Source organism: Condylura cristata, unplaced genomic scaffold (genome assembly GCF_000260355.1).
Source record: "Condylura cristata isolate star-nosed mole 26May11 unplaced genomic scaffold, ConCri1.0 scaffold00032, whole genome shotgun sequence".
NCBI classification, from domain to species: Eukaryota; Metazoa; Chordata; class Mammalia; order Eulipotyphla; family Talpidae; genus Condylura; species Condylura cristata.
The window spans coordinates 5472304-5499165 of NW_004567133.1; the positions used below are offsets into that span (position 1 = coordinate 5472304).

General features: G+C 53.0%; 2 protein-coding genes and 1 long non-coding RNA gene across 3 annotated transcripts; 2 read left to right on the plus strand and 1 right to left on the minus strand.

Annotated features, from left to right (window-relative positions):
* The first annotated feature begins 2947 nt into the window (after window positions 1-2947).
* On the plus strand, window positions 2948-8410 carry LOC105854281. The gene is made up of 3 exons (XR_001145963.1): window positions 2948-3090; window positions 6892-6973; window positions 7107-8410. It is a non-coding gene; the product is annotated as an uncharacterized LOC105854281 (long non-coding RNA).
* Window positions 8411-16095: 7685 nt separating this feature from the next.
* On the plus strand, window positions 16096-20371 carry IL27 (interleukin 27). Its single transcript, XM_004691695.2, has 5 exons — window positions 16096-16126; window positions 17935-18104; window positions 18187-18285; window positions 18936-19094; window positions 20083-20371. The coding sequence occupies exons 1-5, from the start codon at window positions 16096-16098 to the stop codon at window positions 20350-20352; spliced, it is 729 nt and encodes a 242-aa protein (XP_004691752.1). The 3' UTR covers window positions 20353-20371.
* A 29-nt stretch (window positions 20372-20400) lies between these two features.
* Window positions 20401-24822, minus strand: APOBR (apolipoprotein B receptor). The gene is made up of 5 exons (XM_012731642.1): window positions 24727-24822; window positions 22054-24402; window positions 21775-22005; window positions 21428-21690; window positions 20401-21342 (listed from the first exon to the last, which is right to left on the minus strand). Exons 1-5 carry the CDS (start codon window positions 24781-24783, stop codon window positions 21273-21275), a joined length of 2970 nt encoding a protein of 989 aa, XP_012587096.1. The 5' UTR covers window positions 24784-24822; the 3' UTR covers window positions 20401-21272.
* Window positions 24823-26862: the final 2040 nt, after the last annotated feature.

A 26862-nucleotide genomic window follows, 5' to 3' on the forward strand; every position in this document is an offset into this window, starting at 1 on the left:
TTCTGTTCCCCGCTCTGTCTCTGGTGAAGCCTCTCACCGCCCCTGAGCCTCTGACCTGTACCCCAGTTCTGCATGCACAAATAAATCTTTAAAAAAATAAAAAAATAAAAAATAATAATATAAGCTTATTTTTACATCATGTTGTGCCTTTTTCCTTTTCGGTTGTAATCCCCATGGGTTTCCCATCACCAAATCACCCGGGTGCCATCACCATAGTCCAGTGCACTTCCCTCCCCCCACTGTTTTTGATCCCATTCCCCACTCCACCCCCATAAAATGTCTCTGGTATATAGCTGTTCATTATTATTATTATTTTCCAGGGCAGCTACTTTTAACTCCTTGTTCTGCCCCCTCAAATCATGGCTTTCTCTTGAAGGTTTAAGACAGCCATTACATCTACATCTCAGCCTGTGGAAAGGAAGCGGGAAGGGACAGGGAGCCTCACCCATTCATTTGTAAGGCCCCTACTAAAAATAGGACAGATGGCACCTGCCCAGAATGTAGCCACCAGGCAGCTCCCCATACAGGACAGGCTGGGAGATGTAGGATTTGGCTCCTTGGCCATGAGTTAGCCCAAATTTGCTGGGAGCAGGGTTTTATTTACTTATTTATTTTAAAAAATCTATAGGGCTTTTTTTTTTCAATTACTGATGACCTTTATTATTATTATTATTTATTTTTTATTTTATTTTTTATTTTATAACAGTTTATTTTTACAAATAGGGCTTTTTTTTTAAGATTTAAAATAAATTTATTTTTGCATACAGAACTGCGGTACAGACCAGAGTGCAGGAGCAGTGAGACGATTCACCAGAGACAGAGTGGGGAGCAAAACAGGCTTATTGATGAAGCACACTGCTGAGGGGAGCAGTGGGTGGGCGGGTCAGGTGAGGTCCCCCATGCCATGTGGATCAGCCCCAGGGTTGGGGCTGAACTCACAACTCAAGCGGCTGAGGCCAGCTTGCAGTGTGGGCTTTGGGCTTTAACCCCTTTTACCACCAGGGAGGGCCCAAGGTTTTATTATTAAAGAAAACAGAGCAGATACTGGAAAAAACTAACAAACGTTTTTCACAGATTCAACACACTGGGGGGGGGGGTAGAAATCCCCTAGTTCTGGCCCTAGTTCTTTTCTGTCTTCTCCCGCCCTTCCTTAGAAACTCAAGGAGCCAGCTATTCTCCAGGACCAAGATCATGGGCACAGGGGTACCTTAGGAGGAATCAGAGGTGCACAGTGGATCAACTCGAGCCTTTGGGGAGCTCTGCCAATACCCCTGCCCTCCCATCCAGCCCAGTAACAACCACAGACTCTCTCACTGGGAAGGACATGAAAAGGCATCGAGTCACCCCACCCACCCTGGGGTCACTCCTGCTTGCTTGAATACTGGGGATAGGGAGTCTGCTGCCTTTGAGTTGCCTGATTCCTTCTCAGGGCAGCTACAGGAACGTAGACGTTCCCAGCTGCCCTTGAACACGATTTGTTTCTTTCTGGTCCTTTCTATCTCTCTACCAGATGTCTTTAATCCCGCCCATCTGGCAAGGTTTATTTCAAATGCTTCCTTCTCTTCAAAGTCTTCCAGCTGCCCTCACTCATACCACCACCCCAGACTGTGCCCACACGGCAAGCCTACATCCAGAACTTTATAGGGACCTTGGTGTAGTTTCTGCACGAACCTCATGAGTTATTAATTTATGCATGTTTAACGGATGTCTACTGCCTCACCAGTGCCTGGTTGAAGGCACCGACTGCAAAGAGGGACAAAGGAAACCCTGGTTTGCTTGGAATCCAAGCTTAGCATGACTGTCAGCTCTTGAACTCAGGATGCAGATGGCGGCAGCAGCCCTGGGCAGTGAACTGTCCACGCAGCATAGATCTGACATGTCAGCATCTGGAAATCAAGGCACTGGCTCCTTTGCGTTGGGCTACTACTCAGTGACATGTGTCTTACAGGAGTTACAGGCATTAATAGGTGTTTGTGTAATTCTGACTGTCACCCAATAAGCCATTACTAATCCCATTTTACAGAACAATTAGTAACTTTCCCAAAGTCACACAGCTACAACCTGTAGGAGCTGTGATTTTGAACTTGAGTGGGTCTGGTTTTGGATGCTGTTCCCTTTTTATTTATTTTGTATAGAAGAGTTGGGGGGCAGGCCAGAAGTGTGTTGCAGGGGGAAGAGGATTCACCAGAGACAGAGCGGGAGCAGGACAGGCAGATGTACTGAAATACACTGCTGAGGGGAGCAGTGGGGAGACAGAAGAGATCTGCTGCGTCATGTGAATCAGCTCCCTGATCGGGGATCGAACTCTAGCCTAAGCAGTGATAGTACTAAGACTTAATCCCTAGGCTACTAGGGAGGCCCAGGTTTTCCCTTTTTACCACACACCTGAAGAGAATCGTACCAATAATGAGGGAAGTTTTTGGTCCCTTACTCCTCCAAAGCCTCCATTTCCTCACCTGCCAAAGGGTGAAGCTGCTCTCTCCTACATGTGCTTCAAACGAGAAGACAAAAGTGAGAAGTGCTGTGTCCCTGGCTGGACATGGCCACCCTGGTGTTGTGGGTCCTTTGACTCTCCCAGGGGCCCATGCTCCACCCCTGGACCTGGCTGACTGGCCTTCCCAGACCTAGCCCTCCCCTGGGACAGCCTCTGCCTGGGGAGTCTTCAGTGCCTGCTGCTAGAATCTGACAATTCTTGGAATAACAGGCTGTTTGGATCTGAAAGGACCCCTTTGCAGAAGGGGAAATCAAGGCCTCGGGTGGAGGGTGTCAGGGACTGGCTTTAACTCACAAGGAGAACTAGGGAGTCATTTGGGGCACTCCCAGAACCCCTCCTGTCTTATTCCCTTTCTTTTTTATCTCCTGATTGCACACATTGTCTGTTTCCCCAATTTCTTGGCCTCCTCCTGAGAACTGGAGAAATGACCAGCCTCTCTGTCCCCCTAGGGCTTACGGAAATTTCCCTGTCAGGTCGCCACAATTCAAAGGACACCTCGCCACCATTCAAAGGACTCCTCGTGCATGCAGAGAATGGGAACCGCACCCCGGGTCTCCACAGACACCATGGTGCCGTCTGCCACTCCCTTCTCAAAGGTATGTATTTTTAACTGTAGAATCACCCGACATAGACAAGCAGCCAGCACTCCCTCAAGATGTTACTGGAAATGGGAGAGCCCGAGCTGCCGGCGGCTGGTCTGCCTCAGGGTTTCCCCAGCTCGGTCTCTCACGCAGGGCCTGGTGATGTCTGTCCTCTGAGCACTGGGGCGATGCCTCTATTTACTCAGCATGTAAAAAAATGATCACCTTGTCTTTTTTACTCAAATGGATTTAAAAAGAAACTAGTAACCACCAAAAATGGAAACCCACTATGTTGGTCACAATTAGGAGATGGCTGTAAAAAGAAACACCTAGCTATGACCTGCTGCCGAGCCTGTAAACCACCGCCACCTCGGGCCCGAGTCCTCCGTGTGGAGAGCCAGGTGCTGCAGCTGCTGACAGTGAGGAGGGGAGGCCTCCTTGCGCCGCCGGGAGTGAAGAAAACACCATGGCAGGCTGCCACCCCCAGGGGTAGAGTTGGGCCCTGGGGCTTTGAAAAGTGGTTCTAACGTACAGAGAAATATGGGGGCCAGTGAGAAGTGTTGCCTCTGATTGCAGTGACCAAAGCTCCCACAGCAGAAGTTCCCACCCCACGTCTCTTGACACCTTCCTGTAAGATGTGGCACAGAACTACGTGCGCTTTTTGGGAGGTCCCTTAGGTCAGCCTTGACTGATGGAGAATGCTGGAAGTGGTTCATAAAACACCCTGCACTCCACTCTGTTCGGGGTTCTTGGAACCCAGTCCCCCTGCTGCAAGGAAAGCCAAGAGGACGCCACAGAGAAATGACATGGCAAAGCCACATGCTGTTGGGTTCCAGGCTTTCCCAAGCTGAAGCCCCAGCTGGAAGGCATCACCATTGTGAGTGTGATTCCCATCCCAGCGGTCGGGTCAACCCAGCAACTGAGTCCTCCAGAGGAGACATGATGCTGGGAAAGAGATGGGCCATCTTCATTTCCCAGCCCACAGAATCCAGAGGCAAAGTCAAATGGGTGTTTCACACGGCTGCATTTGGGGATGGTTGGTTACACAGCTAGGGCGACAGAACAGCCTGAGGGTCCCCAGGCCTATGTCCAGATGCTGTCTGCAAGTTGGCTGTGGCCTGGGACAGGTTACTGTTTAACCCTGCATTCTCATTCTCTCTGCCATAAATAGGTGTGGAAGTTTACCCTCACCTCCTGAACTGGGTGTAAGAACACAGGAAACTATTTATTCAAGCACTTAGCAGGGTACTTGACGCTGAAAAAGACCTTGAGGAAGCATCAGGCTGAGGATATGGGCTCTGAATGCAGATTTGGGGAGTCAAGTCCCAGCTTTCTTACTCATCTGTGTGATCATGGGTCACATCAATTGTTTCTTGTCTCAATTGTTTCTTTTCCCAGTCGCCTCCTTCCTTGCTTGTCAAGGGGAATATTTTAAAGTTTGCCCCCTACATCTGCCGTACTCTTATGTCACTTTGACGCTCTCAATATCCCCGATTCTCCTTGAGTCCCCAAAGTCTGTTAAACTAAAAATGAAACTGCACAGACATCCCCTCACCATTGTGATGAAAACCACATGGTCCTCACTGATTAAACAGGAATGGGGTGGGCGTAAATGGGAATATAGGGAAACTCCACTTGGTCTGTATATAAAAATATTATCCAGTCAGTGATTATCATTATCACAATGAATAGTTACTAAGGCACTTCAGGAGGAAAAAGACATTGGGCATAAGTTCATCTTGGTCACAGGGGAGCCAGGAGTAGAGCAACTGTACTGACAACAAGCCTCAGGCTTTCTAGAAAGTTCTGTGGTCTTGCAGGGAATTTCAGGGAAAGCAAGCAAAGAGGGGTTCTCAGCAAGAACCCCCCAAGGCCCTGAGTCTCTGTGCAAGTAGCCGGCCTTCAAGTAGGAAGATTCTTTCCAGGGGCTGGTCCCAGAACCCAGATCTCTGTCACCTATTCTCTATTTTTAAAATATATATATATATACTTTGTTTATTTATGCTCACGAGACCTGGGAGGCCAGAGGTGGATAAGGATGGGGGTGTGGGGGTGGTGACAGGATTTACCAGAGACAGAAGGGGGAGAGAACAGGTGGATCTACTGAAGTACACTGCTGAGGGGAACAGCAGGTGGTCAGCAGAGGTCTGCTGGCCCTGTGGGTCACCTCCCTGGCCGGGATAGAATAGGATAAAGCAGTGACAGCATGATAGTACTCAGACTTAGCCCTTATGTCACGAGATATTCTTAGCTTTTTTTGATTACAAAAGTAGTTCTGCAGTGGAGTCAAAAGATAGCCTCCTTCCAACTTTGGCCAACCACTTCAGTTAAAAACTTGAAGCTCATTTGTAGTCACTTGACAGAATGCTCACTCCCCGCGTGCAACCTTACCCTTTCTTTTCTGGAGAATTGGTTTGGAGAGCTTTTGTTTTCTTTTTTTGTGAATGTTTTGAGGAAATAACCATTTATTCTTTCAACAAAAGGTTACTGAGTCAAAGACTATTCTAAAAGCTGTGGATGTGGCAGTAGGAGGTTCTTCCCTCACGGAGCTTCCTTACATTCTAGTGGGGACAGACAAATAATTTGAATGAACAAGTCCACGGCTTGTGCAAATTTGATTAAGGAAAGTTTCACCCGGAGATGACATTTAAGCAAAGGCCAGAAGTAAGGGAGTGATTGATGCTGAAAGTCTTGTTTCCTGAAGAGCACTTCAGTGCCATCTGACCTGCTGTATATGTCACTTATAATTCATTGTCTGGGGGGAGAGAAGGGGCCCACTCTGACTGAGAAACCTCAGGCCACGGAAGGGCTGAAGGCTGAGTGACCACAGATTGAGCGCCAGGTTGAGGTGAGCCATGGAGACCAGGCCAGAGACTATAGTGTCCTCCTCTGCTTAGGCCGACCCTATTGTCTCCCCAGTCAGGTGCTGCTGGGCCCCACCCCCACCCAGGGCTCTCCTGCAGTTGACGTTCCCTCTATAAACATCCTTCCTAACCTGACTCTCCACAGCCCACCTGACACGGCCCATGATCTTGAACACGCAGCCGGGACCTCAGCTCCCAGTGTGCTTTATGCCTACTGGCACCTCTCCTCAGCGCTGGCTCCTGCCACTGGGAAAGACCCAGCCCACCTTCATGAACGAGTATGTCGGAGGCAGTCTCATCTCACAGCCTCCTCTCTGCTGGGGACATTTCTCCTCTCACCTCCGCCTGTCGGAATTCCGTTGACCGGGTAGCGGCCCTTCCCTTGAGGCCTCTCTACTCCACAGTTTCTCCTACCCAGGCCCCAACAGATTTGACGCTCCCACTAACCTCATCGGGTAAACAGAGTCATTCCCACTTCACAGATACAGGAACTGAGACTCAAAAGGAAAACGACTTGCTGGGAGTCACACAGCTGTTTCAAGGTGAAGCTGGAGCGGAGGCCCTAGGCCAGGTTTGGTCAGAGGCGGTCTCGTCAGAATCGGCTCTGGCCTCAGCGGGTCGGCGGCTGGGCCCTCTGGTGCTGTCTGGATGAGCTTAGGGCTGTTCCCCTTTGAGTGACAACCAGGGGCGCCGGGGGTGGGAGGGAGTCGGTTTTTTCTTGCTGCTTGGACTGAATTGGGCCTGCTTCCCCCCCAGTGGACAGTTGTGTTCTGTGGCTCAGACCACAGAGCCTGCAGCAGGGCACTGAGGCCTGACCAACCAGCTCTGGGAAGGGCTCCTAGTCACTGGGCCAGTTTTCCCACAACATCTATCAGTGCTGAGATGCGGGGCAAGGAGGCAGTGCAGGAAGCCTGTGTAGCGCTGACCGCCACTCCTGACCTCTCTCTGGCAGCAAGGACCTGCCTCCACCCACCTCTTTGCTGCTGAGGACTTGCCGAGAGAAGGCCTGGAGTGCCCCTGCCTGCTCTGGACAGGTGAGCAATTCCAGAACGCGGTGCATGGCCAAGGGGGATGTATGAGCCCGGGAGTGGGGATGTTTCCTGAGTTGCCCCTCTCCTCTTCTCTGCCCTCTCACCGTGTCTCTTCTCTGCATCTTTTGGCTTCCAGTCAACCTAACAAGAGCCTCAGCTCCAGGGACACAGGAGGCCCGGCTGTGGACAGCAGGTGGCAGGCAGAGCAGTGAATGCGGAAGGGGAGGGATGGGCTTCAGCCTGGCGGAACCTGGTGTCATTCCAGACCTCACTGCTGGGTCTGCTCTGTTTTCTGCCCCCTCATCCTGGCTTTGTTTGCTCACTAGAGGCAGCACATCTGGTGATTTAGCATGTGGAAACTCAGAAGCCAATGTATAGCACTGGCTGATAACACTGATGTACAGATGAAACCTGCTGAGAAGTTAAACGTTTCCTTCAAAAGCAAAAGCAAAGGGCAAGTGTGTGAGGCCATGGATGAGCCAGTTAACACGAGTCCTTTCACCGCGTGCTCATACATCAGAGCCTCACACGGGGTCTTTAAATATCTTACCATTTTGTCAGTTGTACCGCATCAAAGCCGGGGTGGGGGGAGGAGTGTGGTTGAAGTTTAAATTCTGTTAACTATTGTGTAGACTCAGCTTCCTTATCTGTACAATGGGCTGTCTGGGGGATTTCAGGATTATACATGTAATGTCACCAGAGCAGTGCCTGGCACTTGCAGAAGGCTCAGTAACAGGCTTCATAAAGCCAACCACTTTGCATGTGGTAGAGTGCCACGGTTAGGAAGGTCAGACATCCTGCTTCAAATCCTAGAGCTGCCATTTAGTGGCTCTGACCTTGGGCACAAGGCCTTAACCCCTACGAGTAGCAGTTCCCTCTTGGGGATAAAATGGATGAGTAACAATACCTACAACACAGGGTCATTGTGAGACTTAAAAGAGCTGATAGTCGGAAAGCACCTGGCACTTATGAGCATTTGATTGCATTTTAGTTATCATTTTAATTCTATTTAATTCAGCGTAACCTGCGTGAAGACGGAGCTTCCTGTTGACTCACTCACTGCTGTATTTCCAGTACCCAGGACAATGTCCAGGCCACACTGAGCTGGGCTTAGTACATAGACTGAGTGTCTACTCTGTTCACACTGCTTTTTCTCTGTGAAATGCTCTGACCACAGACTCCTGACTCTTTCTACGACACTTTTTGACACTTTTTGATCATACAGGATATGATGCTCTATTATCGTGATACTATCACGACTTTCCAATCCGACCTGTGATGTGAACGTTGGGGATTAACTGTGACGGTGGATCAAAGCCGATAAGCTGCAGCTGGCAGAGACACCACCGCAAACAAGCCTGTGCTTCAGGAATCGCTGGGTCCAGGAGCACAAAAGAAATAATAATTGGGGGGGTCTCTCTGGTAGCACAATGGGTTAAAGCACAGCTCTATGAAGCTCTCTGCAGCCACTGAAGCCGAGTTCAATCCCCAGGCAAGGGGGTGACCCACAGGGCACAGCAGACCTCTCCTGACCCGCCCGCCCGCTGCTCCCCTCAGCAGTATCTTTCAGTGATCTGTCTGTTCCACTCCCCACTGTCTCTGGTGAATTCTCTCACCCTCCCCACACCTCTGGCCTGTACCTCAGTTCTATAGGCATAATAAATAAATCTTTAAACACAAGTAAGTAAGGTCATCAGGATTCTTGTCTCTCTCTCCACCCCTCAGCTCTGCTTTCCATGTGTTGGCTCCTATCTGGGCCGAGATTGTCCCTGGCGCAGCTCCCACAGATTCGGGTTCATGCCCTCCCAGCTCAGCACTCCCTGCAGAGGGAACCCCTTTCTGGCAGCAAGTCCAGGGACTGTCTCTTCAGGTTTTGTGACCCCATCCTTGAATGTTTCACTATAGCAAGGGGCCGGGGCCACCCTGATTAGCTGGGCCTGGGACTTAGGTCAACATTGGGGGTATCAGCCCCTGAGAAAGAGGACGGATGGTTCTTCAGAGGAAAACCATGTGCTTGCTTGCTTTAATTTTACACGAATGGAAAAATGGGTGGGCAGGTGAAAATCACCAACATTGACCCTGTCCCAAGGGAGGCCATTCTCTGCTCAGCGTCACACCACTGGCCAGCTGACAGTCTTTGCTTTATGAGCTCTTAATATTAGCAGCACTTTCTGGTTTCCAGAGCAATAGGGCAAACATCTATTCTCTCATTCTCTATGAGGAACGTACGGCAGTATCTATTCTCCAAGTGAAGAGATGGACAGACAGAATCTTCCAGTAAATGACAAATGGCCCTACTTTGCCATGTTCTCCCTGGTATGCATGTTTGACTCGTCTTCTCAGCCAGGCGCTGCCTTAGAGGCCACGGACCTTGGTTCCCACACCTCGTTGTTCAGCCCCTACTCTGCCCTCCCCTCACCTACCCAGATGTACCACCTCAGTGCAGAACCTGGAAGGAATATCAGCATTGCCAGATAGCTGATGAGGTGAGTGAAGTCCTGGAGAAGACCCTGAGGGTATGGGAAGGGCCCAGAATGTGCAGAAAAATTGAAAGTTACGACATGTAGATTTTTTTATTATAGTAGTTTATTTTTACATCATTTTGTGCCTTTTTCCTTCTCAGTTGCAATCCCCAAGAGCTTCCCACCACCAGTTCACCCATGTGCCATCACCATAGTCCCGTGCACTCCCCCCTCCCATTTTTTATCCCATTCCCCACTCCACCCCTGTAAAATGTCTCTGGTACATAGTGTTCATTATTATTATTATTATTTCCCCCTGGTCCTTTATGCTCCTGCTATGAGTGAAACCATCCAGTATTTTTGTTTTTCTTTCTGGCTTATTTCATTAAGCATGGTCCCTTCCAGCTCCATCCATGTTGCTGCAAAAGTCATGTGTTCATCTTTTTGACCACTGAGTAATATTCCAGCGTGTGTATGTACCATATCTTTTTAATCCAGTCATCTACTTTTGGGCATTTGGGCTGATTCCAATTAACATGTAGATTTTAGGGTTGTGCACAGGGGCTCAGTGTAGGTGGGAATGGGATGGGACAGCCACATGTACCCTCTGTAGTACCTCAGAGGGAAGAAGCACTGATGGTGAGACTAGCGTGAGAGACAAGGAGCCAGTTATTACAAACACTGAGGGAAGGACATTCTGGGTATAGGGAATAGACCCTGCGGCAAGAAGGTGCCCTGTGTGTGCAGGAGGAGCTTGTAAACCTAAAAGCTTTTGCTTTTACTCCAAGTGAAGGAGAAGCCAAGGAAACCCGTGCATCTATCATGCAGAGCGCCTGCTGGCACCTGTTAGAAAATAAGGGTGTCCACGGGTATCAGACTGAAGCAGGCTTTATTTGACGAATGCCTGTGAGGGCAATTCTCAGCCGCTGCAGAGTGAGAATCGCGGCCTGAAATTGGGAGAGAAGGTCTTTACAGGGTCAGGCTACTGCTGGAATTTTTTGGTGCATAACAGCAAGCGATGGGAGTCTCTTCTGCCAGAGGGATCTGCTGGCATCATTTCCTGCTGGGTGCTGATCTGCTGGAATTCTTCACTGTTGTCAGCTTCTCACTGATTCAGCTTATCTCAGGTTCCCTGGCATCTGGTTGTGCAGTTTTACGAGGGCCCTGTGGCCCTTCAGGTCTCAAGGCCAGAACTATGGCAGGAGGAAGAAAGTGAGTGAGCAGAGACCTCCATGTGGCATCATCCTTTTACCTGAGTCATAAATAGCACGTAAAAATAGAGTCAGTGGCTGTGTCCCTTTTGGGAGTGTGAACAAGTTCACTCACCTGGGGGTTCCGCATGGACTGGGCAAGACAAGAAGAGATGTGGTGACCAGAGTAGTTGAGACCATGCAGAGCACTGGGTCAGGGCCCAAGGCCTGGCCTGTGGTCGCGGGCCTGATGGTCGACCTGTTGTCTGCCCAGTCTCCTCAGGCCAATGCAGACTACCGGCAGGGCCTCTCCTGCGACTCAGCCCAGGCCGGGTCTGCTTCTTTTTCGGGTCCTCTTCCTACAGAGGCTTGAGGAAGCCTGCTGACCAGTGGCCTTTATATCTGAGGCTATCCACACCCTGGCCCAGGGTCTGATTACCTGGCTCCCTGCAATTTCTGCTTCTGACTTGAATTTTGCTCTGGGTACCCTCTGACTATACCCCCTCTCCATCCCTATGCCTTAAGCTCTAGCTGCAGTCTGCACTCTGTTCTGCCCGTTCCCCTTTTCCTCCAGCTCCCCTTTGGCCCCTCTTTGCCTGTTGATGACAAGCACGCCTTTATTAATGACAACTCACATTTCCTGAGTGCTTTCTTGTGGGTCAGGACTTGTACTACTACTATATCTAAAACCCAAAGACTTACCACACGCCAGGCCCTATTCTAAGCAGCTTATAAACAATAACTCATTGAGTGCTTTAAATAGACTTTGGAGTTTGTATCAGTTTCCTCATGTTATAGATGATGAAACCAAAACACAGAGAGGTTAAGTAAATTGCCTAAGATCACACAGCATGTAGCAGTAGGTAGCAGCCATTCATGGGCATCATCATCCCATCAGGCATATGGGGCTGGTGTAAGTAGTGTCCTCACCTGGTAGCTGAGCCAAGCAAGGGGGATTCCGTGCTCTGTCCAGTCGCCTTGTGGGGCAGCAGCATTGGGAGTGGCATAGGATGGAGGAAAAATAATCAAAATCCAAATAGTGAGAGAGAGAGAGAGAGAGGCCTTGAGGAGCTACATTTCTGGAGATGCAATGTTATCCCCCTCACTCCTCACCCCTGCCCAGTCTCACATTTATTTGGGGTTCTGATTCAGGGAAGGTGGACAAGTCCATGGAGGAATGCGTGAAGAATGTGCGTGGTGGGATGTGGACTGCGGAGGCATAATAGTCCAGCACAATCTAGAGAGAGTGAATAGGGGCTTGTGCTTGGGGGGTTCCATTGTTGCTGCTGATCAAAGCATCCTATCCCTAGTCCTTATTTTACATTTACCTTCCTTTCAAGGTGGTCTGATTGGCCATAATGTCTGCCTGCTGTTTTCAGCAGAGATCCTCATACCAAGACTTTTGTCCTAAGTGAGAGGCTCCCTGTTTGGCTTGACCAGCAGCAACTTTGGGCACCAAGCAAAATCCAAACAAGGGGTTCTGTCTGAGGTCATAGGGGACCATGTAGGAGCTTAAAAGAGTGTAGGTCTGTCTGATGCCCTGTGGGGTCCTGACCTGGACACCCTGTACCCTCCTAAATCTAGGCCGGGAGATGGGCATTGGGAAAACCAAAGCATGGTGTTTGGGTAGCTGCTTAAGAAGAACACAGGGAAAGGGCAGAGCAGAGCTGGGACTTGAATCGGAACTTTTCATGCCCAGGCTGGCATTTTTCCTCTGTAGCCTTACCTCCTGGGCTGCCAACTCTTCCTGGTACTCAGCAGACTGACAAGCCCAGCCTCCCAGCCTCTGCTCCCACCTGCATAGCTCAGCTTCACTGCCCCTGCATTTGCGGGTCATTTACTCCGATCACCCAGCCATGAGCATCTCATCCGTCAGTGCCTGGGGGCTCACAGTGCCTGCCATGCTCCCACTCCTTTCACCTGGGAGCTCACAGTGCCTGCCATTGCTGTGAAAATGCCACCCTTAAATGGAAAAGGGAGTTGGGACCAAGGGAGAGAAAATCCTTCCTTTTGCCAGGCTCTGCCTCCCAGTGTGGGCATCCCAGAGACACCACATTTAGGGCAGCCCCCAAGGCAGGCGGAGGGAGTGAAACACCCAAGTCACCTGGCTGCCACCACGGGCATATACTACAGAATCAGTCCTGGTGGCCCCAAATTTGGGGTGGTGGGAGGTACATGTGCACAACAGAAGTTGGGACTGGCCGTCAGGGCCAAAACTCTGATTTTCATGCAGCTCCAGGGATGGCGTGTGCCAAAACTCGGTTCTCAATGCCTGCATGGGGGTGGTGGGTGCCTTCCTGCCTTCACCAAACACCGTCTGGTTTCACTAAAAGATTAGTTCCAAGTCCTGGAGCTGACGTCACGGAGCTCAGGGATTTCCCTCAGCAGCTGAGCTGAAAATGGTGGACTCAAGTTCCAGTCTTCATCCTGTCACTTATCTACTATGTGACCTTGAATGAGACTTCCCCTCCCTGATTCCATCCTGATGTCACATCTAAAGTTTCTAACTTCTGCTTCCTGGTCTCAGGATTCCCACGCAAGCTCATGGAGCGCCCCACACTTAGCCGTAATGGGGCGTGGAAAATAATCTGAAAATTGGAGGATGGCTCTTTTCCTCTTTTTTTTTCAATCATGTAGGTTTTAATAGTAATACGTAATATAGTGGCAGCCGCTGAAATTTGCTGTTGTTTTTCAATGAGGAAACTGAGGTCCAGGACAAGTGTGTGACTCACCTGAGGTCACCAGAAGGCTAACTACACACTGGACCCCATAGCCAGGATTCCTGGCTTCCTTTCCAGCACACCTCACCGCTTACGACATCCTTACCATTTCCTGTGCACCCCAGGCCCTACCTCAGCCCACCCAAGATCCACTTGCAGAAACAGGGCCAAGTAAGCAGAGACTGGTCCAGGCACATTCTCCAAGGACAAAGAGGCTGGTGATGCCCTCACTGACCATCTGGCATCTCGTCAAGCATCTGCTAAACTCATCAGCCCAGGATGGTGACCAGAAGCCCAGGAGCATATTACATTCCTCCCTACCTAGTGGCCCTCAGCCGACGCGGGAGAAGTCTGACTGTGAGACTTCAGGACTTAGGGTGGACCCAGACTTGCTGCTCCACACAGGCAGATTTCAGATCACCAGCCATGAGGAGAAGCCAGACTAGGCACTTGTAGCAGAAGGCAGGTTTGGTCAATGCGGCACTAAGAACCTACTATCTCTCGCTCCATCACTGAACCCAGTAGGCAAAAATTCCACCACTGTGGGATCCTAGTGCATGGAAATGGACGCATTAAACAGGGAAATGTTATTTATCTGAAACACTATTCAGAAAAATAACATAGGAAAGGACACAGAGAGTTCCGGGCAGCATTGTGATTTGTAGTAGCGTGTTCAGGAAAGACTCCATTGGTGAAGATGCTATTTGAGCGAGAGCTAAGGTCAGGGTGAGCTTTATAGCTATCAGGGAGAAGAGTGTTCCAGGTGAAGGAACCACCAGTGCAAAGGCCCTGAGTTAGGAGCATACCTGGCAGCTTCGAGGAGAAAGGGGGCAAGTGTGGCTGGAGAGGTGTCGATGGAGATAGCGTGCGCAAGACAAACACATGAGAAATGCCCATTGGAAATAAGATTTGTAGCAGGAAGGGATGAGGCAGTCAGAGAAGAAAGCCCATGACAAGGGGCAGGGAAGGCAGAGGGAAGGGAACTCCAGAGAAAGCAGAGAACAGCATGTGCACAGGTCAGGAAGCCTGAGATAGCCCACCACCCTCAGGAGCGAGGCTCCAGCTGCTGGCGCAGGAGCAGGGACGGAGCGAGGGGCAGGGCTAGAGGCTTCAGCTACAGCCAGACTGAGAAGGGCCAGAGGCGGCAGGGGCAGGAGGCCTCCGCAAAGCCTAACAGGAGGTCGGAGGGCCAAAGGGTGAGGTCAGAGAGGGGAGAGGGGATTCAGTGTTGGGGGGAGCAGCTGTTCTGGGTGATAGTAGAGTCAGGAGTGGCTGTAGCCAGGGGTGAGGGGGGCGGCCAGGCCTCTAGGGTGACAGCTGTGGGATTCAAGGAAAATCTCTGTCCTCGCTATCAGTCTCCGAATGCCTGGGATCCCCCGGTGGGGAGCCCCATTTGTCTGGGTTGTGAAGGAATGACCTTCACTGCCAGGGATGCTGTTCTGAGCTAGGCAGACCCCTGGGCTCAGCTTGTGCCTTCTGCAGCTCTCCAGGGTAGCTGGGCTGCTCTCCAGCATGTGATGGTACTTCCCTGGCAGTTGGTGCAAGGCAACGCTGGTGGGCAGTGCCCAGGCAGGCCTGCGGAAGCAGGGTAGAGGAAGGGGAAGCCCCCCTTGGTTTCTGTCTCACAGCAGGGACCTAACAGGGAAACCCCACAGGTCCCAAAAGGAAAGTGGCAGCAATGGGCCTTGGGGAAGACCAAGAAACCCCATCTTCTCCCTGAAGATGGGAAATCCAGGGTGGGGCTGAAGGGTAGCAGTTCTGGAAGGTGGATCTGAGGCTGAGCTGCTCAGCCTTGACAGCCGGTTACACTGCAGAGATAACAGCGCTATTCTGGGACCTGGCTGAGCCTGGATCCTGATCTCACCTAATTGCAAACAGGCCACAGGCCGAGCCCCAGCCCTGTTTATCCGCTGGGCTTTACCCAGACCAGTCTGGGCCCTGACCTGAGTCACACGCTCAGCCACGACCTTGGTAGACAGCACTCGTGCCTGGTCAGGACTCAGCTCTGCGCCCAGGCCTGGCTAGTCCCAAGCAGAGCCCCTGGTCACTGACAGCTCTGGACCCAAACACTAACAGAGAGGTGTATTCGCTGCTGATGAGCTCAGCTCTGGGCCAAGTCCTGCTTCTGTTTCTAGACTGAGCTTTAATTCTACATCTGACTGGCTAAAACAGAGCCCTTGGCTCTGGACTCATTCATGAGTCCTGACCTCGCAGGCTGAGACCCCCCCCCACGCAGGGCCCCCTCCCAGCCGCCCCTGAGCCCTGACTTCCCTTGCACTGCCCCCTCAGCCATCTGGTAAACCAGAGAATACGGATGACTCAAACCCCGAGTCCTCTTTGGTGGGCAATCCCCTTACCTGACCATCTACCTTTTGAAGGACAGCGGACTAGTGACAGTCCTGGGAGCATAATGACAGAGCAGAAAACAGGAGGGAGCCGAGTTCACTAGCAAATGAAGGACTCCTCTCCTAAGAGTGGGGAAGTAGGGGCGGGCTGGAGCAGGGAGCTCAGCAGGGGGTCAGCAGATTGGATTAACCGAAACCCCAGCTTCCCGCCACCCCCCTGTACCTCCCACCCACTCTGGGAAGGGAAATTACATTTCCCCATTTTTAGCAAGGGGTGGTCAGGAAAAAAAGACTGAGTGAATGCAAAGCTGAAAGTACAAGTAGGATAGAAAGTGAAACCGGGCGCAGCCCCCAGTATAAGACTCCCCCTACTTGGGAGATGGCTGTCCAAAGAGACCGGGCCCCTCCATGGGCCAGATGGCAGGCGACCTTGGCTGGCGTGAGTTTGAGGGCAGAGTTGGGAGGCTGGGCTGAGACTGGGCAGAGGATGGGAGAACTCGACTGGGGTAAAGGGGAGCTGAGGCAGAGGGGCACCCATTGGCCAAGACTAAGGACCCAGGAAAAAGCAGGACGGAGGGTGGGAATACGTGGGTGTGAAGGGGGGAGAGGCCAGGGTGGGTGGTGGTGGCAGGGGCTGGACAGACCACAGGTAGCCTTGACTGGCGTGGATGGGAAGGTTGCCCGGGAACTGTGAGCAGGACCTGCGGGGAAAGGAAGAGTTTGCCTGGAGAGAATGAGCAGGGGCCAGACAGCTTGGCTGAAACGGGGGGGCTGGCTATCGAAACAGCAATAGGAGGAGCTGAGGGCTGGTCCGAGGAGCCAGTGACCGAACTAGATCAAGGGCCTCTAGTTTGAAACTTGGAAAGAGGTATAGTCTGCAGATGGTGATTTAAGGACTCAGAGGCTGGAAACAGATTTTAGGCAGAAGCGCGGCAGCCAGTCCCGAGCAGGGGCCCAGGGCCAATGATGGGGTTAGAGCTTTCAATGGGCAGGACCCCATATTGGCTCTGCAGGGAGTGGCCTGGGGAGCTCCACAGCTTAGGCAGAAAGCGGAGGGTCCATAGGAAGCGGCACATCTCAATTCTAGGTGGGCAATACCCTTGAGAGCCGGGGGCCATCCACTCTGCCCCAACATGCAGCTAGGAAAATCCACTCTGCCTTATGTCTCCAGGATGCCAGAGTGGCCCCACGCCAGGGACCCTAAACACTAGAGGTCACAGTCACTGCCCCACCTCTGGAATGCCACAGGGGAAGAGGGAGTACCCCGTAGTTTTTACTGAGAGGACATTTCAAGGCAGTCATGGTTAAAGATCAAGAACAGATAAGGAAGACTCCAGGAAGCAAGAGAGAGGCAGGCAGACTTGGGCCGCTCTTGACTTGTGTTTCGAGGAGAGTTGTGTAACTCCCGGACAGCTCGGTTTCTTCTCCTGGAGAGAGAAACCCCCCAGGCTCCAACCCTGGGGCCCTCCTTCCTGCTGTTTCCTGTTCCCAGAAAACACTTTCAGAAATAGGCAATCTGGGGCCCCCACTTTACAGATGGGGGCCAGAGGCACAGAGACAACAGGTGACTTGCTCGAGGGAAAGTCAGAGGAGAAACTTCTAGAGCCGGTCCTGTCCTCCAGGCGCCCCAGTTCCCTCCCACCCTGCAGTGACCGGCCTGTCTTGGTGGTGGTCGCAGCAGTCTGTCCTTCTGGCTCACTGGCCCAGTGTCTCCAGCACTGCCAGCCCCCTCTGGGGCACACGTTCAGGCCATCAGCATCGCCCGGCTGAGCCCACGGCTCCTCTGGCACCTCTGCAGGGCAGGCAGCACGCTTGGCACTCGCGCCAATCTGGAGCCCAGCACTAGTTCTCTCGCACTGTGTTGCCTTGGACAAGTAACCCTCCCTGGGACCCACTTTCCTCATCTGCCAAATGCAGAAAAGAGAAGCTCCCGGGGGCCTCGTACAGCTGTGCAGTCTGTTCACTGAAAAAACTCTCAGCCAAAGGTCCAGACCCAGCTGGAGATGGACGTGCAAGGTGGGCACTAGGAGGGGCTGTGCTACCCAGTGCAGGGTAGCTTCACTTTCCTGTCAGCCCTACAGAGCCATCGGTTGTCCTCAGCAGCTTCCACTTCATTAGCGTTTTTAATGATACCCACTGTCTGCCCTCAGCACAGGCTGGGAAGATACCTTCCCTTCCTTCTCTTGAGTTCTCAAGCTCCCTCCCCATGCCCGCCGTGTCTTACCCATCCACCCCCCATCTCTCCAGGGTTTAGCCTATTGCTACTCTCCTTGCTCCTGGCTCGAGCTGGTATCTGGGGGTTCCCAAGGCCCCCAGGGAGGGCCCCCCTGAGGCAAGAGCTGCGGAGGGAGTTCAAGGTCAGCCTGCATCTCGCCAGGAAGCTGCTCTCCGAGGTTCGAGCTCAGGCCCACCACTTTGTGAGTCTCCCTAATGCCACCAGCTCTGGGCACGGGCCATTCCCAACCCCCTGTGGCCCCACTAAAAGGCCTTACCCCACAGGCTGAATCTCATCTGCCAGGAGTGAACCTGGACCTTCTGCCCTTGGGAGCGCAGCTCCCCAATGTTTCCCTGACCTTCCAGGCCTGGCGTGGCCTCTCTGTGAGTAGGGGCTGGTTGGGGGGGGCGGGGCAGCTGTCAATAATGCTGGGCTGGTGGATGGCGCTGACATCAGGAATTGCAGAACTGGAGGACAGACTTTAGGCTAGAATGTGGATGAGATTGATGAGTATGTCATTTGGATATAAAGAAAAATATTGAGAATAAAGCTGGGCGTGAGAAGAAGTAGGGGTGGGACTAGAATGGGGCTGGGGAAGGTTAGAGACAACAGTGACTACCCAGTAGAGAATGGAGGAGAGCTGGGAATTGCTAGTGAGGGTGGAGCTTGAGATGGGGTGGGAAGCTGTTGACATGGACTGTGGTGGAGGGATAAAGTTGGGTTCAGAGTGCAAATAAAAGGAACAGTGAGGTGCTGGGGGTGGAGGGGGGAATGGAGCAAGTTAGGGCTCAGGAGCGATAGGCTGGCGGTGCGGCCTGGACTGCAGGTGAGTTTGCATCTGCAAGGGAGACTGGAGAAGGAGGCAGGTCACAGGCCAGACAGCGGATGGGAATGGCATCGAGCCCGGGAAGAGTGTGGGGCTGGAGTGAGGACTGGCGTTCGGTGATGGAACGCGGCTTTGGATGAAGCTGACTTTGAAGTGGGTCATGCTTGGCCTGTGGCCTTTCCTAGCCAATGCCCTATGCTCCTGCAGGACCCAGAACGACTCTGCTTCCTCTCCACGACCCTCCGCCCCTTCCACGCCCTGTTGGGCAGGCTGGGGAGCCAAGGGGACTGGCCCAGCTCAGAGAGGACACAACTGTGGGCCATAGGGCTGGATCTCCGAGATTTGCAGAGGCATCTCCGCTTCCAGGTAGAGTGTCTATCCACCCCGCGAACTCCCAGGGAGCAACTCTCAAAACTGAGGCTCATGGATCCCTTTTTTTTTAATCAATTGTGATTTTTTAAAAAGATTTATTTATTTATGCATACAAGAACTGGGGTATAGGCCAGAGATGCCGGGGGTTCACCAGAGAGAGTTCACCAGAGACAGAGTGGGGGCAGAACAGGCAGATCAACGAATGACACAGCGGGAGAGGCAGGAGAGGTCTGCCACACCATGTGGGCCACCTTCGCAGCTGGGATCGAACTCATGCTGCAGTGGCTCTGCACAGCTTTATAGTGTTGTGATTTAACCCATTGTGCCACCAGGGAGGGCCCTGGATCCCTTTTTAAAAGCACCCTGTAGGTGGAGTAGGTCTTGAGAGGAGCAGCAGAGAGACAGAGAATGCAGCTACATTAGACCCAGCTCTGCCCCCGAATCCCTGAATCGTCAGCTCTTCTTGGGCTGTTGGCCTTAAATAAGACAACACCCAGCCCAGCATCTGACATCAGCCTGTGGCAAAGTTGGTTTCCTTCTCCCTCTTATCCTCTGACGTCACTTGGCCCGCTGAACATTTCCAAGGGAAACTGGAATTTTACCCTTAATTTGAAAGGAGAATAGAAAATGCAAGCAGCATAAAACTAGCTTTATCACCTGTCTGCCCATCTTTAATTCTAAGAACCTTAGATCTTAACAATCCTTAACAACATAGAACTTCCCGAGTCCCAAATCCCCACAGCACTGCTGGAGGAGTGACCCAGCGTCACAGGCACCATCTCACTCTGTGACTTCTATTTTCATGAACCAAAAAAATCAAGCAGGACACATGAGAGGATGACATCATGGAAGATCCGGCACTGGGGCTGTCCAGGGAAATCATGACCTTGTGGTCTGTGAGGTCGTTCTGCACCTGGGCTCGTAAGGGAAGGATTCACTCAGGCTCTCAGCCTGGCCACTCTGACGGGGCCTCTCCTCACAGGTGCTGGCTGCAGGACTCAACCTTCCTGAGGAGGAGGAGAACGAGGAGAGGAAGGAGCGGCTCCCAGGGCCCCCAGGAGGCCCCTCGCCGCCCATGGCCGCCCAGCTGGCCTGGCCCCAGCTCCTGTACACCTACCAGGCGCTGCACGCCTTGGAACTTGTCTTGTCTCGGGCTGTGCGGGACTTGCTGCTGCTCTCCCAGGCTGGAAACGCAGCCCAGACCTTGGGGTACCCACGCCTGGCTCCCAGACCTTGTGGAGTTCCACCATAGCCCCTTCTTGTCACCCTTCGGGATGTTAGGGCTGGCGTTCTGGGACAGCAGGACACCTCCAGCTCAGAAAAAGTGGGAGTCCCCCAACCTCTCACCCCATACTCTACCCAATAACTTAAGGCCCCTCCAGCCCTTGCCAGATATTTATTTCTTGGATATTTATTTATTGTTGAGGGAAGTGATGGTTTATTTATTGTTCCAGGGCCTGCTGGTGGTCCTGGGGCTAGGCCACCATGCTGGGTGCCCAATAAAACACTGTAATTGTTTCTCTGTCTCAGTTTCTTTTCTTACACAGGGCAAGAGGGACGGAGTCTGCAGTCTCTCGTGAACCCGAACCCCTCTGTTTCTAAATGTTGGCCCACCTTCCTTTACTCTGGCTTGCTCAGTCGGTAGTTGCCATAGCAACCAGAAGATGTCTAAGGCTGAGCTCCCATTTTGGACATTTCAAGGTACTGATGTGTCTTCCATCAACTTCTGATGACAAATGGAACTCCTTATACCCGCCTGATCCCTTTAATCTGGACTGGCTTCAGCCCCAGAAGGCTGCGTTATTCCTACACAGCTGAAGGCCTGGGGAGGGGGGTGAAGGCAGTCAGAGAGGGAAGGTTGTGGCGAGAAGGGTCTCATTCCCTATAGACTTCCAGGTAGCTGGGACAGGTTGTGAAAGTTGTCCAGGCAGGCTGTGAGAGGTTGTCCTGGGGGGCAGGTCGTCTGTCAGCCGTGTGAGAGATCAGGCTCCTTAAGTTCATTGTTCTTGCAGATGTCTGGTTCCAAGCGCTCCGTGAATGACACTCGGAGAAACTAAGACCCAGAGGCAGGAGAAGATGTGTCCAAAGTGGCCTGGGAGTCAGACTGAGTAGGGTTCACACAAGGCCTCTGCCCCTCACTTGGGGCCTGGCTCCAGGGAGCTGGGTTTCTAGTCACTGGGGCTTTGGCCGGCCCAGCCTGGCTTGCAGTTCCTGCATCATGCCGGCGTGCGCAAGGCCAAACCTGGAGACAGAACACAGACCGCGGTGCTGGCTGCCAGCCAGCAGCCTCCTCTCCTCCCCGCCCAGCCACCCCACCCAGTGCTCACCCATGTCCCAGGGCCCTTCTCTTGGCTGGGATTCCTTCTGGCCTTGGGGGACTTGGCTCTCGGGGCACCATGGGCTGAAGAAGTTGCTCAGGGGCTGACAACCCTTCTTCTTCTGATGGGGGGCTGGAAGGTTCCTCCTGTGGCTGCTCGGGGCCAGGGGTCCCACGGAAAGAGGGTCGGGAGCGTCGCTGTGAAGAGCTGCGGGACAGGAGTACTCGGCTCCTTGGGACAGAGACATCCAGGAGAGAGCCCGGGAGCAGTGCCTGCAGGGAGGGGCACGGGGCGCTCAGGGGGTGGTTTCTGGATCCTGCTGCACTGGCCGGAGCCCACCCACCTGGAGCTCTCACCTCACACCAGCTGGTGGGAGTGTCCCCTTCCGCACTTCCTTCGGCCTCCCCACGGGGCCCAGGCTCCACCTCCGCAGGGATCTGGGTCATTGACTGGCCCTCCTGGCCCTGGACACCCTCCAGGCCTTCCGGATCAATCTCTTCGACCTCTGGCCTCCGGTCTCCAGGCACCTTAACATCCTCCTCCTCAAGGGGCCTCCCTGCCTCCCTCTCAGCCCTGTGGTCCTCACACTGCCCCTCACCTCCTTGCCCCTGCTCCCCTGCTTGCTGCTCCCCTGCCTCTTCCTCCAGCAGCAGCTGCCCTCCTTGCAGCCCCTCAGCCTCCAATCTGGTCACAGTCTCCTGCGCCCCTGCCCCTTGAGCGCCCAAGGTAAAGCCACTCACCCCGCCACTTCCTTCTGCCAAGCCCGGCTCCCCAGCTTCCATCTGCTCTCCCCCTGGCTCACCAACTCTCTCCTCAAAAGCCTCTGCTTGGCCATCTCCACCCATCAGCTCCTCCTCCCTGGAGCCCTCCAGGCCGAACTCCTGCTCACTAACATTCTCTCCCTCTGCAGCTTCTGGCGCCTCCTCACCCCTGCCCACAGCCTCTCCCCCTTCTAAGTCCCAGGCCCCATCCCAACCGTCGCCAGCCTGTCTCTCTGGCCCCTCCCCAATGGCGGCTGCCCTTCTCTCCAAAGCATCCTCATGCTCTGCCATCTCAGCGCCCAAAGCACTGGCCACCGTGTCCTGGACGCTTAGGGCCTCCTCCAGGCTGCCTCCTCCCCTGGACGCTCTGTCTGTAGCCCCTGGCATCACAGCCTCCACCTCCTCATCCTTGGCTTCGCTGGGCTCGGATCCCCCCAGACCTGACTCGTCTGCCCCAAGCCTCCCAGCCAGCTCTTGGTTCTCTCCTCCAGGGGCTCCTCCCTCCTCTGCCTCCTTAGCTTTCTTCTCCAGGGTTCCTGCTAGTGCACACTCTCTGCCTCCTGCACCTTCCTCCGCCCCCTCTTCAACATTTTCTCCCCCCTGGGCATTGCCTCCCTCTGTGTCCCTTCTTTGTTCTGCCTCAGAGCTGTCTGGCTTCACATGCCACGTGGTGTTGGGGTGTTCCTCTAGGCCCCCTTCCAGGCCCTCTTTGCTCAGGGCTGGATGGCTCCAGAGCACCTCCTTAGCCCCCTGTTCTTCTTCAGGTTGCTTTGTTGGGGTCTGGGGGCCTCCCGCCAGCTCAGGTCCCTGATTTTCAGCAGCTTCATCCTTGGAGTCACCCAACTCCACTCCCAATGTCTCCTGATCCGATGGAATCTCCTCCTCACTCCCCTTCCCTGTCAACTCCTCAGGCGTGGCCTCTGGGATTGCCTCCACGTCTGCATCACCTTCACTCTCCTCTTTGTTCTGAAGCAGCTCGGGCTCTGTGGCCCAGCACCTTTCTTTCCCTTCACTGGCCTCCTCTGCCTGTACCACCTCCTCCAGATTGATTTGAGCAGCCCCTATTTCTGCATCATGCTTCCTCCTGGCTTCTTCCCCACCCTGATCTGCCAGGCCCTCCACTCCCTCTTCTACTTCCCCCTCTGACCCTTGACCTTCTGCTAGCACTCTTCCCATCTGGTCCTTAACTTCATCTTCCTCTCTTGGCACCTGGGTCTGTTCAAGGAACAGGCTTACCTCATCCTCTCCCTTCTCATCCACCACCTCCTCCTCCTCTAAGACCCAGACTCTCTCAGCACCCTCTGGGATCCTCTCTCCTGAGACTGCCCCATATTCTGTCTCGCTGCCTCCTAGGAAGTCTGCCTCCTCCCTGCCTGATGTTGCCCATCCCCCTTCCTTGCCTGAGGTTGTCCAGGCCTTCTGACTGCCCAAGGTTTCCCAGTGCTCTGATTCTTCTGGCTCCCATGTCCCCTGAGCCTTTGCGCTTTGACCACTCATCATTGTGATCACCACCTCTTCTTCCCTCCCATCCCCTCTGACCCCAGGCTCTGGAATGTTCTCTGCCACTGTCTCCCTGATAGCCTGTTCTGTCTCCTTGATGTCACCTGCTACCTTTTGTGCGTCAGCACTGGCTTTCTGCTCAGGCTCCCTGTGCCAGGTCGACTCTGACTCCACCCCTCCAGTCACCCCTGGCTCTCTTTCGCTGACCTCTTCCTCCTCCTCCTGCTCCTCCTCCTCCTCCTCCTGTTCCCAGGTTCTCAGTGTCTCTCCTCTGTTCACTTCCTTTTCATCGGGCTCTTGACTCTCCTGGATCTGGCTGTTACTATATCTATCAACCCCAGGCCCTGCCTCAGATTCCTTGCCGGTCTCCAAGGGGGCACCTGGCTTCTGATTCCTGAAGGTCTTGGCTGCCTCCCAGGTCCCACTGCCCTGCCTGTCTGCTTGGGACCCCTGGGAGCTGCCATCTCCCCACCCCCAGGTCTGTTCTGAAGCTGAGCTTTCTCCCTGGCATCTTCCTGCCTCTTCAGGCCCTCTCAGCCTCCTGTCCTCCTTGTTTGGGCTGCCCCCAAGGCCCTCCAGGGCCTCCTGGGCTTCCTCCTCAACAGGCTTCTCTGGCCTTCCTGCAGTCACCTCCCCCAGTTCTGCAGCTGCTTGTGCTTCCCTCCTCTCTACAGTTGGGACCTCATCTCCCATAAGGTAGGAGACAAAGGTACTCAAGGACTCCTAGAAGAAAAGAGGAAGGGATAAAGGCTTTAAGGGGGGACCTGGACCTCTTGCTGGAGGAGCTCAGGATAAGAGGGGTTCTGGAATCTGGGAAGAGAGGGAGAATAGGATTTGTGGAAAGAAAGGAAAGGACCTAAATTAGGGGTATATGGATGTGTTTGTGGAAGTGGGAGATTGAAATCTAGAAAAGACTGGGGTAAGAGGATACATGATCTAGGGGAAGGAATTTCAAGTCTAAGTAGAGGCTCCCAGGGAGGAGGGAGCGAGGAAGGTGAGGCCCCAGGGAGCAGAGTGAAAGTCTTGGCATCTCTTTGCCCCTCTCACCAGTGCTCCCCTCAAGGCCTGATGCAGCCCAGGGAGATGTTGCCGGAGGAAATCCATCCTGTCTGTCTCTGTGTGTCCAGAAAGCTGACAATGACCGTCCCCACTCACCAAACAAGCCAGTCTTCCCCAAGACCCAAGACACTTCCTCTTCCCCCGGTCCCTCCCTGACACATACCACCCCAAGCCCTGCCCACCCTCTGCAATACCCACAGTGGCTGCCAGCCCAGGCCTGGAAATAGGTGGCCATCATGGAGAGGGCTCAGGTGTACATTAGAGCTGAAGGACAAGGGATAGGAGCAAACAGAAAAAAATGGGAGCAGGAGACCTCAGAATTGGGGGTGGGGGAGGGGGCATGTAACAACTGCAGCTCAAATGACTCAGGTCTTGTATTTACACCTCAGCCATTTCCGTTCCCCCCCTAAGCCACAGCCACTTATGAGAGGAAGCTGGGGTTTGTGGTTCCTGTTTTGCCCGGGGACAAGAGGCAGGAGTGAAGAGGGGCATGGTGAGAGTTCTGGCTTCTTATTTCTGGGTCATTCATGTTTCCCCAAGGGGAAGAAGGGACTGGATTGGCACCTCCAATGCCCATCCCCTCATCTGTGCTCATTCTTGCAAAACAAAACTTGGCTAAGTTTTGCATTGTGTGTGTTTTTTTAATATCTACCTCCCACCTTCCAGCAATTTCCTTGAGTCCATGTATAATGTGTGGCTGAATTTCTAGGACCCTGCATGGGTGGTAGAACCCCATTTTTCATTGGCCAAGTAATGTAGGAAGCAGATCAAAAGGGGCATATTTCAAACAGCAGTCTGAAGGTTTGGTGGTGAGAAAAAGTTTGTAGAGGTGGGTACTGGCTATTAGAAGCTTCTAGAAGAGATTAGCAGAGGAATGACGGAAGGAAAATCAGGATGCTGCTTTACCACCTAGAGGAAGGTAAGAGAATCACTCCTTTTTTGGAACTATATGATATGACCTTTATCCACATCTCTTTCCCCATTTCTCACTCCCCAGTCCCACTTCCCTAATTTCCAATTAGAGGAACTAGCTGAGATCACAGAATCAGATCTTTGGATCTAAGAACCCTTGATTCAGTCAGGCTTCTGCAGTTGGCATCCCTACGTTGGGGCTCCATTTTGTATTGTTAAAAGGCTTTCTAAGGTCACCTGTAGGTCTAATGCTGTAGAATCGTGGGTAAATTTTCTTTCTTTCTTTTTTGTAGCTTGATTTTGTCATTTGTAAAACCGGGTGTGCGTCTACTTTTTAGCTTATTATATTGGTGCAATGCTTTTGTTTCAGGATAGCGTGGGGGCAAAAGATGTGGTAATGCCTTGGACGCTGCCAATAGATGATTCACTAAATCCCTTTATATGGATGTTATCATTATTTTCGGTTTCTAAAGAAATCTACAGGATAGGAGTCAGAATGACTTGAAACAGTCTTTATTTCCAGACAGGTAACAGGCCCGTTTGTAACGAGAAGCCCGGGTTGCCATCTTTGTTTCTGGCAAGTGAGGGCCCCCAAAACAGTTGAAGCTTCTTCCAGCCATAACTAGTGCTGGCAGGCTAACCCTTACCAACTTGGGCGCCACTAATTGAATGCCATGGCTCTTCCTGCTGACCTCACTCGCTCCAGTATTAAACCAGCGATTCCAGGGTTCCCCCGGTCTCCCTCTGTCCCAAGTCTCGAATCTGGAAAATCCTATAGCGAAGCTAGAGAAAGGACCCGGAAGTGATGAGGACCGCCAATCACGTGACCGTGGACGCTCCAGTGGGGTCACGTGATCCACCAACCTGCTGTACCCTCGAACGGAATGTTCGACTGCTCTTAAAGGTACAGGCTGCAGGGTCCCCGCTTTAGAGGGGGCGGAGACGGAGCCCGACGGGTGGGGCGTGGTGGGGCGTGCGAGGGCTCGAGATGGAGCCCGGGGTTAGCTTGGCGGATCACCCGGCGCGTGTGCAGCCGAGAAGCCGGAGCTGGGACGGGCAATGGGGACGTTGATCCTTCTCATCAGACGTAGACCCTCGCCCACCCTGTCGGAGCCAGTCTGAACTCTCGCTGATTTTGGACATTTCGGGGGACCGAAGTTGATATCATGGAAAGCAGTGAAGGAGTGCGGCGGCGCCTTTCCGATTCAGAAG